We start from the raw sequence: 16374 nt of genomic DNA on the forward strand, positions 1-16374 counted from the left end.
AAAAACAACATGATTTCCTTCTTCAGTAAGTTTAGTATGTGACTAACTCACTACTGCCTACGGAACCCGAAGCAAAGGTTCATGCTGTATTCACAAAAACTCTCCACTGACTTCTGTCCTTAGCCAACTGGATTCAATTACTACTGTTTTATTCCTATTTCTGCGAGATCCATCTTTATATTCCCTTCCATTTGTGCCTGGATCTTCCTAATATTTTTTTTCTTTCTTTCGATTCGTTTCCACTAAGATTTTAAAAATGCTGACTGCATGACCTGCTCACCTAAGCCTCTTACACTTAATGACCCTAACAATGAAGTTTCCGCCTTGGATCCCAATATTCACCTCAAGGTTCTATTTTCAAATATTTTCAACTTACAAATATTTTCGAATTAGTATGTAATTTCATCACTGATAAGTTTGAAACTATATTAGAGGTTATGCGTTAGAACCTCTTCCCCGACATCCTTAACTTTTTAATGAATTTTGCTATACCAGCGTACTCTAACTTTTTCTATCTCGACCAAAGTCCTATCCTTTTCATTTTGTATATCCTGTCAACTTTTCATATAGAATAAGCGGATATGGTTAAATAAAATAACTTAGAGAGATTCAATGTAATTCCTTTTTATTTTTCTTCCTTGCAAATCTCTTCACTACAGATCGTGAAAGATTTACCATGGACAAACGAACAAACTAACATGCATGTACATACATTCGCACCTTCTCACAAACGAACAAAACAATTCCGATATATATACATACATACATACATCATACATACACAGAAACTCACATGTTATATACGATAACTCACTGCTATAGAGCGTATTTCCACAGCGCACCAGCATACGACAAACATTACAAAACAGTTTTGCTTCGTCATTTTTTTGTATAATTAATAACCCTGTACAAATTCAAGAAAAAAAATGTTTATACATACTTTTGGTAACAAACACTGAAAACAGAACTTATTTTAATTCGTATAAAACTTGCCTATACTTAAAATATAAATAGTGCTTACAGTATTTTTAAACAAATATTAGAAGATATCAATATCACATAGTTTCTCTTTAACTTACTGTCTGTTCTCCCTTTTCTCGCACAACTGAAACTTGTATGAAAATAAGAATTTTTTTCTTCTTTTGAACACCACAAAGCTTAGGACTACAATACAAAAATAATTTCTTAATTTTCACAATAAAAGAATTGATAAAAGCACATGACTTAATTAAAAAAGGGTTTCTTTTTTTTTTCAAACTTGAAAGATTAACCAAAGTATCACAACACACAAAATTAACATTCTTAATACTCTTTCTTCGAGACTTTAAAAACTATAAAAATGGAAAGAACATTAAAATCAACATTTGTTTAACAACTTGGAGCTTCTGTTTTGCTGTTTTAAGTGTCTTTTCTCACACTGCTTTGTCTATGAATTCAAATTAGAGAACGAATAAGATCTTCTACTTTTATATACTCGATAACGTTTGCCACTGTCACTACTTTTCGTACTACTAGCACCCACACTTGAGCTACGTCTCTGCCTACCGCTTCCACTACTTCGATCTTCTCTTAAACTGCTTACAAAACTAAGAAGGCTGTCAAACTGACTGGATTCACAGGACCTGAAAGTCAAATTAAGACATTACAATGTTTCTTCTCTCAACATCACTATTATCACTATTGGGTACTTATCTGAATTTCCCAGCTGTTTTACTTTTCACAAATATACAAGTATGGATTACAGTGTAAGACAGGAGTATAGTTATGTTGAAAAATATTTGACCACGTACCTCGCTTGTGTTTCGCTTTAAAAGCCTATATTTTTATAACAGAACGATTTGGTTATTTAATTCAAAACCAAGACCTCAGGGAAACAGGATTTATAATTGTTTTATAAAGATATAGGGCTTCTTACAGAAAGGTAAGTGGACAAGATTAAATTGTAAAACAATAATATACACACAAGATTGTGTCAGCAGAGTATGATTTAAATCATATTATCTACCAAAAGTAATTAGGTGTTTATCTACAACGTTTGCTTTATTATTATTATGACATGAAAGCAGTAGTACTGTGGTACATGCTTTTCATCCATTAGGGTGTGGGTGTCAATGGAAGTTGGCTGCATCTCCCCAGACCCCACCCGTCGGTTCAACTCGGCCCAAACTGTCCTATGAACTCAAGAACAGAGCTCTGAGTAGACCAATCCATGCGATGAATATTCAGATCTTCGTACCACCGAGAACATGATACCTAGCATTGGGGATTACACTAGAAATAACAGGGGTGCATTCCATAGAATTGTTACAATACCAGGGTGTCTACTGAGTTTCATTTTCAAAATTCCATATATTTCCGGTATATTCAGTATAACTATCAGCAAAATTCCAATACCTATTACAATGATTTTTTAAAGTTCTTTAGGAATAATACTCTTGATGATTTCAGGTTTGTAATTGTTTTACCATCAAAAGAATATTTTATTTTTAATAAATTTAATTACTCGATTTTTTTTAAATACAAATTATTTTTTAACATTTTTTAAAGGGCCTCCCAACTCCCCTCACAGCCCTCCACTCCACCCATTGTTTAGATGTCTAATTACAAAATGAATACAACTATTGCTTTGGAAAAAATTACAATCTCAATGAATACAAAATTGTTTCTACGACTATTAAAACAATTACAAAAAAGTATTGTTAACAAATTATTAATTTCATGATTTTTCAGTATGTGGATCAAAATTCCAGTATCAAAATTAAATTCCAGAATAATTCAAGTATTTCCAGTATCAGTAGACACCCTGAATACTAGTGGATTTCAATCACTGAGTCCATGCTGCTACCATCATAGTACATAAAATACGCTTTGCCAAAATTCATGATAAGCACTATATACTTCGGTAAAAGGCATTCAACCGATACCCGTCACATCTGCACATATTCATCGGACTGAATCGAACCATGTGCACACATCGACTGTTTACTCTATAAAGAACTGTTTTCACCGCTTATTGTAAACACTAATTCAAATATTCTGCAAGCGCTTTCTGCATATATATGTTCAAATCCCGTTTTCTGAACTTCTTTTAAACAAACTGGCGATTTACATTTATACTCCTATTTAAGAATATACAAGGACGGCGCCGGCGATACGTTGTAATGTCATACATCTGTTAGAGCAGTGGTTCCTAAACTGGGGGGAGCGAGCTACCGACTGAAATGAACTGTGAAATTATGAATAAAGAACCACTCGTAATGACAATATACAATTTAAGTTTAGCACTTCCCAGACACTACATGTTTCATTACTGAATGTACCTCTCTTTCTACATTACACGTACTCCTTTGTTTTCAAAACTTTTTTTTTTTTTGTTAACAATAGCATTGACTTTATATTATTATTATTATTACTATTACTATTGTCGGAAGAGTTGTCGGTGTTTTGGAAGTATTAAAAAGGTGTAAAACCAACATTTAAATTATTTAGAACTGAAATGCGACAGTGGGCTACCAAAGGTGTTGGATGACGAGGCCCTGAAGCTGGCACAGAGGACAGCAGTCAAACATGTTCTGCACTTACCATATATAACTGATATTGCAACGTTTTTTTTTTTTTTTTTTTTTTAATTCAAAAGAAAAAGGTATTTGATGTAAAGTTTGTTATTCTAAAAAAATATTTCCGCAGCGATTAGTTGCATTCTTCAGAAGTAAGCTTAGAAACTACTCGATAAAAAAAACCTCTTTATAAGTATTTTGTTAATTGTTTAATGTTGAAGATATACTGTACTATTAAACATTTATATGTGTGTCAAATATGAGTCTAATACTTTCTTTTTGTTGAAAAAGGGCCTGCTCCAAGATAGTATTGTAGTGTTCGCATTAATATGTCTATTAAGGATAAATAACGAATGCTTAAATATTATATGATCTAAGACTCAAAGCATATCATATGAATTTAAAGTGACATTTTTAGGTATTTCTTAAGGAACTCTAATAAAAGTTACACCGACAAACTTCATTCTCGTTCATCCTGTATATATGTCCTGGTATCAAAAATATTGTCAATTTCAGTTTATCCACATCTAATTTTATTTCATGGTATACACCATAGAACACCTCAACAAAATAACTATTACATATTCAATGTAGTTACCAGACACATTTATGACGTCTGATATACGATATTTGGTTTCCTATCCATCTTTTTCTTGTCTAATGAAACAAACTGTACATGGAAAAACTGTAAGTCTTATATTTACCTCAAGAACAATCGTTTCGTATATTTTTCTTACCCAACTGAAGTCCTCCAAGAGTCTTTGGTTCCTGATCTGCTAACACGCGACGAAGAAACTGATTCTGTAGGACTCGACGTTAGCTGCGACTGTTGATGAGATTCTTCAACAATCGGTTGTAAGCTTTGTGACGTCAAAGAGGATCGCCGCGTGGTGCGTTTTTGAGCTTGCGATCTTGTTTGCGGTGCAGCAAATATAAATGGTAATACTTGAACTTCCGGTGAATTATCTGCAACGAAATGCAATATTATTAATACTTCAGCCATTTACTATCTCTATAACAATAATAATTATTATTTGGGTGATCGCTCACCAAGCGAAGCTCCTTACGACTCGTTTGTGTATTACAGCAACCTAAGATTTATGAACAAATCTTCGAGACATTTTGCACGAGGGGAAGAATCTTATAACGAGATTTTAGAGACTGAGCAAGTCATTAAGGAATGATGAACGAAACTTTGTTCCATATACAACGACGACCAAATGCATACGCGTAGACCATAAAATGACTTAATGAGCGGACAAATCATCTTATCTATGCAAATGAATACCGCATTCAGAAGCAAACAGTAACATTTAAAAATTTTAAGAAATATTTTTTACACACCATACAATTCGAAACTACCATAAAAATAATCATATTCCATAATAATAATAATAATAATAATAATAAACAACTTTCGGTCCGAATAACGTACACCGTTTCTAAAATTTCGTTTATTTTACTTATTCAGATTTCCAAAGGGTGCATGAGTGGTTTGGAAACTAATATCGCATTCAGGAAACAGGCGATTTCAACGGTCATTTATAAAAGTCCTTAGATATTTTTTCATTAAAATGTTTTCTATTTCTGACGTGGAATCCGAAACTATGAAAAGTACAATGTTGCACTTAAAAATTTTAACTTCTAGCCTGAATAACTTACTTCCGGTACAAATCAGAAGCTGAAAATAGCAAAATTCGATCAAGCATAGCTAAATACATTAATTAAATATCGTTTCTAAAATTTTGTTTATTTTATTATTCAGATTTCCAGAGAGTGTATGGTGGTCTGGAATACCCGATATATGCTTTAAATCTATTCTTACCCTTATTTTCGTAATTTAACTTGGAAGGCGGTGAGAATTCAAATCCACGTGGAATCTCTCTATTCACTGTTTCTGTTTCGATTATGGTATTCTTATTATTCTCACTTTCCATGGTAACATCTTGGCTTTCAATCAAATCCTCAGGAATAGGGACAAGATCTCCAACAGTATGGCTCACTCTTCGCGTTGAGCGTCTTCCACGTAATTTCGTACTGCGACTGGTTGAACTTGGCGAGGCTTCTGATTTGTCTGAAAAAAGATTTACAGACAGTTACTCATTAATATCTACCTATCGTGTAAACATGTAAGTAATATTCACTAACAGAATGTATGGAACAAATTTTACACAATAAAATTGAACTAACCTTTGTTTATCCCCAGTAGACTGAAATAATTTTTTATTATCCCGGATACTTTTTGCGAGTATCCATGCTGCTGTATCCCTGAAAATGAATACTCGCTAAAAGAACCCCAAATTATTTCAGTCACCACGAATATGAAAAAGTTAGTGTATTTGTTATCATGTATAGAATAATTATAATCGCTATTTTATACAGAATCACCTTTGTCACGAATTGGCTTCTTGATACTAAATGAAATTACAACCTTATATCGAAGTAATATGAATTTACATACACAACTTAATACCTTTGTAAAGAAGCCATACTAAGCAAGTTCTTGTATACAGTAGATGATAACCCTAATCGTTATCATTAATCTATCCACTCTGACGTTTCCTCATTCTAATTTTCCACACACTTGTCTGAACCACACACAGTTCGACTCTCAGCCAATTTAGTGGCCACTAATTTTGTTATTTTATACCGTTCTACATCCTAGTATTTATATAAATATGCAATAAAGAGCGATTCAAAAATCGCCGAGCTCTGGGTTTAAAATGTAACAATCAGAAATCGCGATAATGTTTTACTAATACTATTGCTTGCAATATTTATGAAGAGCCTTGGAAAACGTTTTGCCACCACTAGACAGTGTAATGTTTTCGTAGGTAGTGTTGAACTTAGGCCTGCCTAGCAGCAGCAGACCACCCGTGATTTCTAGGCGGCAGATTGTGGAGTAAATTTTTCTCGACGTCACTGTAAATTCAGGTATGTACGCTAACATAACTCAGATTGTGGCTCTGCTTGGAGAAGATGAATCGTATTGTTGGTTCCAACAGATCGAGGCGAAGACTCATACTCAAACACGACCATCGAGATACTTCACAAATTTTTCAAAGATCGACTGATATTGAAATACTTGTGTCTCCCTCACATGATTTGAGCCCACCAGATTTTTATTTATGCAGTCAAATGAAGAACACAGTGTACCACACAACCTCATAACACTCCAAGATTTGCAGATCAACGTAATCAGAGCTATGAACATACCTCAACTAACATAGAAAAAAAAAAAGAAAGAAAGAAAATTACAACCGACACGTGTCGCAGGCTCAATTTGAGCTTTCAAGTTAATGAAGGACATTTTTAACATCTTTTGAAAAGGTAATTTATTTGATTGTGACATTCCGTAATTATGCACCAGGTTTAAGGGACACGATGATGATGATGATAGTAATAATAATAAAATGGAGAAATGAAACAAGTAGGAAGAAAACAGGAGGACCCAATCACTATTTTCTTTGACTATATCTGGATAATTTGAATTCAAAGTTCGGGACTTTTAAAAATAGCACTATGATTTAAAGAATTTTATATACAGCTATCTGAAAGTTCCACTCAGATATCAAGTTGTTGGATTATTTCTTTCAACTACCACCGAATGGCTGGTCAGTAGAAACTTGAGGAACAAAACACTGAAACACAGGAAAACTAAGAGCAATGTTCATAGTTCAATTTATATAACAACTTCCCGGACATGTGGGAAATAGGGACTAGGGTCTCATCTAATCTATCAACCTGATTTTTTTTTGGTTATTCCATCATTGTTCTACGTAGTAATTTAAGTGAAATAACACACACAAACAAAAGATTCATATAAGAGGGATGATCAGAAAGTAAAGTTACAAAACCTGCAGTGAAACGTGTATATACTATGTCATACAACCAGTACAGTCAACAGATAATACATAATTAGATTATTTTTCGACATAGTCTCCATATCAGCTGAGGCCCTTGTCGCATCGTGGGATGAGTTTGAATATTCCTTCCTGGTAAAAATTATGTCCTTGTGTGTACAGCCACGTTGTCACGAAGTTTCACTTCCTCGTCTGAAGCAAGGCGACGGCCTCCTAGTTGCTTCTTAAAGTGTGGTAGTAGGTTAAAGTCGCTTGGAGCGAGGTCCAGGCTGTAGGGAGAGTGGTGTGCCAGCGAAACTCCTTCAACAGCGTGGTGGTCTTCTGGACTGTATGCGGGAGCGCGTTGTTATGAAGGAAGATGATGACCTCGGTGAGAAGTCCTGGTGGTTTTCTCCTGATCGCTCTACCAGTTGCCGGTGAATTTCAGCCGCGGTTACATGTTTCGCCCACAGAAATCGAGTAACTCAGCAGACTTCTTCGCGAACAAACGAGTCGCTATTTTTGTTTATCTACAACTAACGCCGAGGTGGCGGGTAGCTGAAAGTATGCACAGTTGCCAACTCCATATATTAAAATTATTGCACACTTCTCATTCCTTTATAACAGACGAAACTCCAGAAATATCGGGTCTTGTAACAAAGTTTCTGATCCTCCCTCATATTATTGGAACAATGTATATTGTAAAACTTTGTGTAAATTCGTCTCATATAAGGAAGAGGTAGAGCAGATAATAAAAAGAGTGTCCGGAATCGACTCCCACTACCAGTTTTATTATAAAAAATATGAGTATTTGTACAAAATACTATACAATTTGGTCTCTATTTAAAAGGGTGAGTAAAAGGTAGTCTTTGACCGAGTGGTCGCAGACAGGATCTCCAACAGAGCCCCGTAGCAGGCTAAGAGGAGTGGAGTTAAGGAACCAATGCTCCGTAGCAAGCAGAGGCAGGTTAAGTTGCCAACAGAGCCCCGTAGCAGGCTAAGCGGCTGAGGTTGGGATTCCCAGACAGAGCCCCGTAGCAGGCTAAGCCAGGAGATAGGATAGGCGTAGTCTCGTGGCAGACTAGAGGCCTGGGGTTAGGTTACTCCAAGAGTCCCGTAGCAGACTAGTGGAGGGTCACCAGAAAACTGGTGTCGAGTTGCCTTCGTCCATCCAATTTATAGGGTCCTTTTGGGTGGCGGTGGCGCTGCTGCTCCGATGTCGTCTTCTGCTCCGTGGGAGGGGCCAGAAGCCGTCGTCTGCATGTGATTACAGGTCCCTCTGGTGGAAGATCCTCTTGCCGAACCATGTGGTGTTGTTTGTAAACATTGAAGCGTGGAACTGCTTGTTTACGACATCACATAGGATATTACACCCCCCTGGCTTGTTTAAAAAATAAGCCGAAGGGTTATTTTTCTTTATATGAGGGTTGGCAACACTGAGGTATCACACACAAAAAAAAGCACTAAAACATTAATAACACTTGCAACACACAAAAAAATGACTTTTCGGAGCAGTAATAAGGTAGCGGAAGAAAGCACTAAACAGTTAGTCCCTAATCACAGGCAGGATCGGTGCATTTTAATATGTCACTTCATTTCCCTCGAGGCAGGGCTGTTTTAAGCTTTGGCTTAATACACATATATTAGTTCACTTATAGTGAATGGTGTTGGAGCCTGTAATGTCAGTTGCTCCATAGTTAAAATATTGGTATTAAATGTGTCCATCGGAATTGGAGGAGATATTTCTAAGCGATGCGTTTTGGATATTTTTGGTAACGAGCGAAGACGGATATATAATCTATGTAAAATTATGAGTTAGGAGTAATAAAAAAGCTACTATTGACACTGAGATATAAAGATAATTTATATTGGAAAGTTCTGATTCGAACGGCAAGATTTCTTAGTCACCCTGTATAAGGTGTAAAATTTCTAAAATATATGCGTGAAAGATATGTATTTCAATAAAATAATCCAATTTTAAATGTTAATGACGATAATAATGATGGTCCTGAATTCCTGATCATCCTGTATAATGTAGAAGTGGTCATAACTTTTGGAACGTCCTGTAGAATATTTATATTCTATGTTGGTGGCACCATTTAGCTCAAAGAATAAAGAAGTTGTATGATTATAAGTTGATTGTCCCTGTGAAGGTCAGTTGCCTTTTAAATGCAAAAATGGAGATGTCAGCATTCTTTTCTTCAGCCGTAAAATAAATGAATCAGCTTTTTATAAAACAAAAAGGAAATGAATGTTTGTGTCGTTATGAAGAGTGTTTTATCTGCTGAACTCGCGTCTCTGTATTTTCTTTCTTCTTAGTGGTGAGTACTGCATTTTTTTTTTTTTTTTTTTTTTTTTCGCTCGTGTAGAAAATAAAATGAAGTTATTTATTCTTGTTCTATATGATCTCTATATTCATGAAATGGCTTGATCCGGTCCACTGAAATCTCCTGTATTGTTTGACGATATGAATTTGGAAATTTGATCTTATAAAGATTAGGATTAACTCTTTCGATAATTTCTAGAGGTCCTACATATTTGGATGAAAATGATTCTGGTATCCCAACTTGACGATTGGGAAAGAATACAAGTACTTTCTGTCCCTTATCAAAATTAGTTTGTTGATGTCTGCTGTCAAAATATTTTTTCTGTTTATTATAACTTGCGATTAAATTATCCTGAACGATCCCTCGTATCTTATTCAAATGTTCTTTGTTGACACATAATGTTGGAGTTGACGCTAATGCAATATCAGAGATGGTCTTAGGTTCGTATCCATACATGAGGAAAAAAAGATGAGTATTTAGTTCCGGCTTGCACAAATGTATTAATTGCGAATGTTATGTATGGAATTAGTTTTGGCCATTGATTTTGATTCTCCTGTACAAAAAATTTAAGAGCGTTCTGTATTATTGTGTGGAATGTTTCCACTACACCCAGATTTTTGTGGTCATACGCTGGACAAAATTTAAATTCAAAATTGTAGAATTTTGCTAAGTTTTGCAGTCTCTTAGCGTTATGTACAGGGTTTCTATCCAAATACAGGTATGAAAAAGCTCCGTACTTAAGAATAATGTCATATATGAGAAATTGTTCAATTTCTTCTGCTGTGATGTTGTCTACAACTCTGGTGACACAGTATCGCGTGGACATTTCTATAGCAACTAGTATGTGTTTGAATTTTCCATCTCCGACTGGCACTCGCCCAATTGAATCGTACTGCCAAGCAGTGGCAATGGGTTTAGATGGGTGATGCAGCAATTGGCCCGCTGGTTTAGCTGGTAACTTCTTTAGTTTTTGACAAAGATTGCATGTCTTTATTCTATTGGCTATGTAAGCTTTCATGTTAGGAAAATAGTATTTCCTAAGCGCCGACTGGTATGTCTTGGTGTAACCAAAGTGTGGTGCCATTGGGTTGTTATGAATAGCCTCGAACCATTTGCCTAGTAAAGATTTTGGTACGCAAAGTAAATACAGCAGTCCTAATTGAGGGTGTTTCTGAGTCCTATATAATAATCCATTTTTAAGAGAAAAATATTTCGCCGCACGGAGTGTAGATAATTTGCTAGGTTCTTTATTTTCCAATACAGTAATGATGTCCGAAAATGAAGGGTCCTTCCTTTGTTCATCTGCTAAATTAGGTAACATAATGGACTGGTCAATTTGAAAAGTGTGCTCTAAAGAATGTGAAGCAAAAACTTTAGCATCTTCTGTGTCGGAGAAGTTATCAACTTCTTGATTCTCGTCCTTTTGTATATCTTGTTTGTCTTCTAAGCGGCTAAAAATGTCTGCAGGATGCTGTTGACTTTTAATGTGCTGTATTTCAAAATTGTAATCTGCCAAAAATATTTTATAACGACTAAATTTTCCGACTTTGTCCGGTTGGGTAGTGAGTGATGTCAAACATTTAGCGTCTATAAATAATTTAAATTTTCTATTCAGTAAGAAATAACGAAATTTTCGAAGAACATATATGAGTGCATATAGTTCTTTTTGCCATGTGGAGGCCTTTCTCTCAGTTTTAGTAAAACGTCGACTACAATAGGAAACAACACGTTCCTGATTGGTTTTAGTATCATAACAAGCCAATATGCCGCCTGCGGAGGTTGACGAAGCATCTGAATATGCTCGGATTTCCAATGATGGATCAAAATGAAATAAAGATGGAGCTTGTATAATATCCGTTTTAAGTTTTTCAAATAGATCATCATGCTGTGTTGTCCATTTAAATTTTGAATTTTTGTCTAAAAGAATTTGAAATGGTTCCACCTTTTCCGTGAAATCTTTAATATGTGCCCTCAAATAAGAGCATAGTCCGAGGAAACTCTTCAAGGTGCGTTTAGAGGTTGGTTTCTTAAAATTGCGTATTTTATTGGAAATTTTAGGTGATATTTTAATCTCCTTTCCATTAACTGTGAATCCTAAAACTTCTAATTCCGAGTATAATAGATGGGTCTTGTTCGGGTTTGCTCTAAAATCGTGTTTCCTTAACCTTTTAAAGAGCAATTCCAAGTCTGACAATTGTTGTTTCCAATTTTTGCTTCCTATAACGAGGTCATCCGCAAAGGCTGTTATGCGCGGTGGTAGTCCCTCTAAAAGCATTCGTACAGCTATACTTAGGGCAGCGGCGGACGAAGTGTGTCCCATTACGCAACGTTGAAACTTATATGCCTTTCTAGTATGATTGAGCTCAAAAGTCATGTATTTTTGACTTTTGGGATGCAATAATAGCTGGAAATACGAGGTTTTTATGTCAATTGTGGATATAGAGCTTTTTCCTCTTAAAACGTGTAGAATATCCTCCGTATTTTGAAATGGTATACTTAAGTAGTGTGAGAACCTATTACAAGCTTGGAGGTTGAGAACTAAGCGGAACTCTGAAGTATTTGGCTTCTTCACTATGAGAAGTGGCGATGAAAAGGAACTGTCACTAGTTTCTTTAATAATATTGGCATCTAAAAGTTGTTTAATTTGTAAGTCAATTTGGGGTCTTACTGCCAATGGAATGGGAGGTGATCTCTGATGAAAAGAGGCTCCTTTATCTATTCTTATTCTATGTACATAGCCACGAAAGTAGCCAATGTCAGTTGGTGTATAAGAAAAGACATCCCTGTATCTAAAAAGTAGATCATGCACAGCTTTCTTTTGCTGACTCGTTAAACTTGGATTGATGTCAAATAGTTTAATATCAAAAAGTGACTTGGTCTCTTCCAGCCTATTCTGAATTTCTTGTTCCGTTCTATAAAATGTTTCGTCATTTTGTTCATCTTTTTGGTAATCACCCTGTAAATCTACTTCTTGAACATTCTCTTCAACATACGCAATTGGGGTGCTCTTTACTAACGTTACCGGTCTACTTGTAGGATTTGATATTAATAAAGTCAAATTATTCTTAGGTACTTTAGTAGGCAACGTTTGTAGTCCGTATTTGTCCAGCAAATTTTCTAATGGAGAGATAAAAAAGTATTTATTATTCTTTTGCCGATTCTTGATATTAATTGGTAAAAAGAAATGTGACCTGGCTGGTATGGTAACGTTTCGTGTTGTATAAACATCAGCCGACTTGTGCTGTTTTATTGTATGCATAGCGTTAGCAGATAATTTTTCCTGGGTATCAATTTCAATTGGATACTGCGGAGGCCGTGGTTTCTTGTATACTGACAACATGTTATTCTTTAAGTCAATTTTGGTCTGTAATCGATTTAGAATGTCTTCACCGAATAAAGGCAAAAAGTCTCCATGCTCTAAAATTCTGAAATAATGAGAAAATGTTGTTGAGCCAATTCTGAATGTAATCAAAGCTATATAGCGTAAATTTACGACAGAATTCTCAATTCCTCGTAGATTAGTGCTAAAAGGAATCAATTTTGTGTTTGGTGGAAGCCAATTTTTAGGCCAAAGACTCAATGAACTGCCAGTGTCTATGATCACAGGATACTTTTCTTTATTAATTGTTACATTAATTAATAATTTATGTTCCTGGTTTAACATTTTAATGTTCTCCCTTCTATGTGATAACGGAGCTACTGCATAAAGTGATGTATTTGTCAATCTTTGTTGTTCACTTTTTTCCTGGTTCTCGGCCCTCAGAACATGTTCTTGAGAGGGTGTGTCCTGGGGCCCCCCTAGGCGTTTCCCTGCTGATTGTTCTTATAACATGTACTGGAAGAATGACCTTTCTTATAGCACGTACCGCATACTGTAACAGTTTCCGGCCTAGGATTACTATTATTATCTTTATTATTATTTTTAGAATTGCTCTTATTTCCATTTCTCTGCCGATTTTGATTTCCGTTATTTGTACTTTTCGACCTATAATTGTTACGGCCACCTCTTCTAAATTGTGAGTTCTTAATGGCATTTTGAGCTACAAGAAGAGATAGTTCAGCCATTTGATTTGCTAATTTAGTGAAATCTAATGAATTGTTTGCACTGGAATTACTAGATGTGCTAGGCGCGGGGGGTTCGGGAGGGGGATTCGGATTAGCAATTTGGGGGGAAGGATTTGGAATTATCTGATTTTGTGATGCACCCTGTAGCTGTGGTGCTGAAGGTGTAGGAAAAACTGAAGCTGGTTGCTGGTATTGATTCCAACTAGGTGTTGGGTTACATATTGGATAGGTCAGTTGTTGATGATGTACAGGGAAGGAAGCGCCAGCGACTGCTGATGAATGTAAACTGCTGACTGGTGTACTCTGATCGCAGAGTGAATAGAATGCCTGTTGTAATTCCACGTAATCACGTTTCTTCATGAGGTCATTTGCTTTCTCGAGGTTGTGTAAATGCGTTTGTAAGGCGTGAACAGTTGTAAATGTTTCTAACGCTATCTTTTGCAAAAAAGTTTTCTTTAAACCTAAAGATAAATAATTTATTTTCTGCTCCTCGGTGGCCTGAGGCAAAACTTGTCTAATGACCCTTAATTTTCTGAGAAAATAAGCATCTACTGGCTCGTTTTCACCTTGTTGGACTTGAAAAATTTCGAATTCCGCTCGATATGCCGGTAATCTTGGTCTACTCAGTGCAACTAATTTGTCTTTTAATTGGTCATAATTAAGCGCTTCTAACTGATTCTGGGCCTTTAACTGTAGGACTAAATCAAGTGCTACATCTTGTAAGTACATAGGTAATAGTTCTTTCTTTTTCTGTTCATTCCACGAATGCAATAATGCAAGATGGTCAAAAAGCATAAAAAATCTATCGGGGTCCTCCGTAACGTGTCCCGAATACTTAGTGAGGTGTGGTATATTAAAAGAAGGGCGCGAATTTTGCTCCATGTTAAAAATGTTTTCTGGAAAAGTGTTTTTACCAGTTCTAGTTTGAGGCATAAACAAAATTCAGTTCACTTAAAAGCACTAACACTTTAAAATTCACATACCTTCCAAAGAAAAAAAGTCCACTTCCGGTTAATAAAAATACTGTCCGGTAGGGGAGTATTCAGATCGATACTGAGCCGGTCAAAGCCTCTACCATGTAAAACTTTGTGTAAATTCGTCTCATATAAGGAAGAGGTAGAGCAGATAATAAAAAGAGTGTCCGGAATCGACTCCCACTACCAGTTTTATTATAAAAAATATGAGTATTTGTACAAAATACTATACAATTTGGTCTCTATTTAAAAGGGTGAGTAAAAGGTAGTCTTTGACCGAGTGGTCGCAGACAGGATCTCCAACAGAGCCCCGTAGCAGGCTAAGAGGAGTGGAGTTAAGGAACCAATGCTCCGTAGCAAGCAGAGGCAGGTTAAGTTGCCAACAGAGCCCCGTAGCAGGCTAAGCGGCTGAGGTTGGGATTCCCAGACAGAGCCCCGTAGCAGGCTAAGCCAGGAGATAGGATAGGCGTAGTCTCGTGGCAGACTAGAGGCCTGGGGTTAGGTTACTCCAAGAGTCCCGTAGCAGACTAGTGGAGGGTCACCAGAAAACTGGTGTCGAGTTGCCTTCGTCCATCCAATTTATAGGGTCCTTTTGGGTGGCGGTGGCGCTGCTGCTCCGATGTCGTCTTCTGCTCCGTGGGAGGGGCCAGAAGCCGTCGTCTGCATGTGATTACAGGTCCCTCTGGTGGAAGATCCTCTTGCCGAACCATGTGGTGTTGTTTGTAAACATTGAAGCGTGGAACTGCTTGTTTACGACATCACATAGGATATTACAATATAAATACTTTTTCAATACAACTTTTATGAAATTTACTTTGATAGTTTGCTTTCCTCTACAGAATTACGGAAACAGACCTAAATACGGATCAAATTTTGAACCATCTACAAAACCGTATGTGCTATTGCGAATTATTTAGTAGCTATTGCAGACTATACAGGACGTACTAAGAATATTAAAATATTCTAAATGTTATTCTTACCCGTATCTGATAATCTGGATTTTACGGATCCCGCATCTGATAATCTGGAATGACTCCTGGTGCGTTGACTCACAGTCTCTCTATTTCTAGTATGCATGCTAACACTATCTCCCGAATAGGTACTAACATCGCTGCGTCTTCCAGAAACAGAACTTCCAGTTGAAGCTGCGGAAGAGAATATGAACTCATTACAAAAAGGAACATTTTTAATTGGTTATTGTATTGAAAGTATACGTTTACAGCACCCAGATACCCTTCTACTTCTGTTTTCATTATAAGAGCAGAACTAAATTGACACTTGATTAACAAATAGCTGATTCTATTGATAATAATAATAATTCTAAAATTTCATTAGCGTTTAACGGAAAGGAAAAAATGAGTATACTGCAATTGATAATACTTTTTTCTGACAGCTCACTGTGTGAACGTGATGTTCAATGGTGTGTTGCCAGCTTTTGCGTCGGGTATTGAAAACACGAAATTATTCAATGCACGTAAATCTGTTTTATAAAATTAAATGACAGAAAAGAAAATTAAAAAGAATGCTCTCAATAACCACTAGGTCCACTACTCAAGTTCACATTTGCCTAAAACAATGTGCATTTGTTTATATTCAAATTGACAACGTG

At 36.1% G+C, this 16374-nt stretch overlaps 1 protein-coding gene across 4 annotated transcripts in view; it reads right to left on the minus strand.

The window, feature by feature from the left end:
* Positions 1-608: 608 nt before the first annotated feature.
* The window catches only part of Elys (AT hook containing transcription factor 1 homolog), a 124533-nt gene continuing 108767 nt past the window's right edge, over positions 609-16374 (minus strand). For 3 of the 4 annotated variants that reach the window (XM_081737065.1, XM_081737064.1, XM_081737066.1), the window contains 4 exons: positions 15746-15910; positions 5383-5631; positions 4295-4523; positions 609-1622 (listed from right to left, as the gene is read on the minus strand). In XM_081737065.1, the coding sequence (XP_081593191.1) occupies positions 1427-1622; positions 4295-4523; positions 5383-5631; positions 15746-15910 (839 nt within the window). In that variant the 3' untranslated portion in view covers positions 609-1426. Of the gene's footprint in view, positions 1623-4261; positions 4524-5382; positions 5632-15745; positions 15911-16374 lie in introns of all 4 variants that reach the window. The other variant, XM_081737067.1, reaches the window with a different exon arrangement.

Source organism: Thermobia domestica, chromosome 13 (genome assembly GCF_964235325.1).
Source record: "Thermobia domestica chromosome 13, izTheDome1.hap1.1, whole genome shotgun sequence".
Classification (NCBI taxonomy): Eukaryota; Metazoa; Arthropoda; class Insecta; order Zygentoma; family Lepismatidae; genus Thermobia; species Thermobia domestica.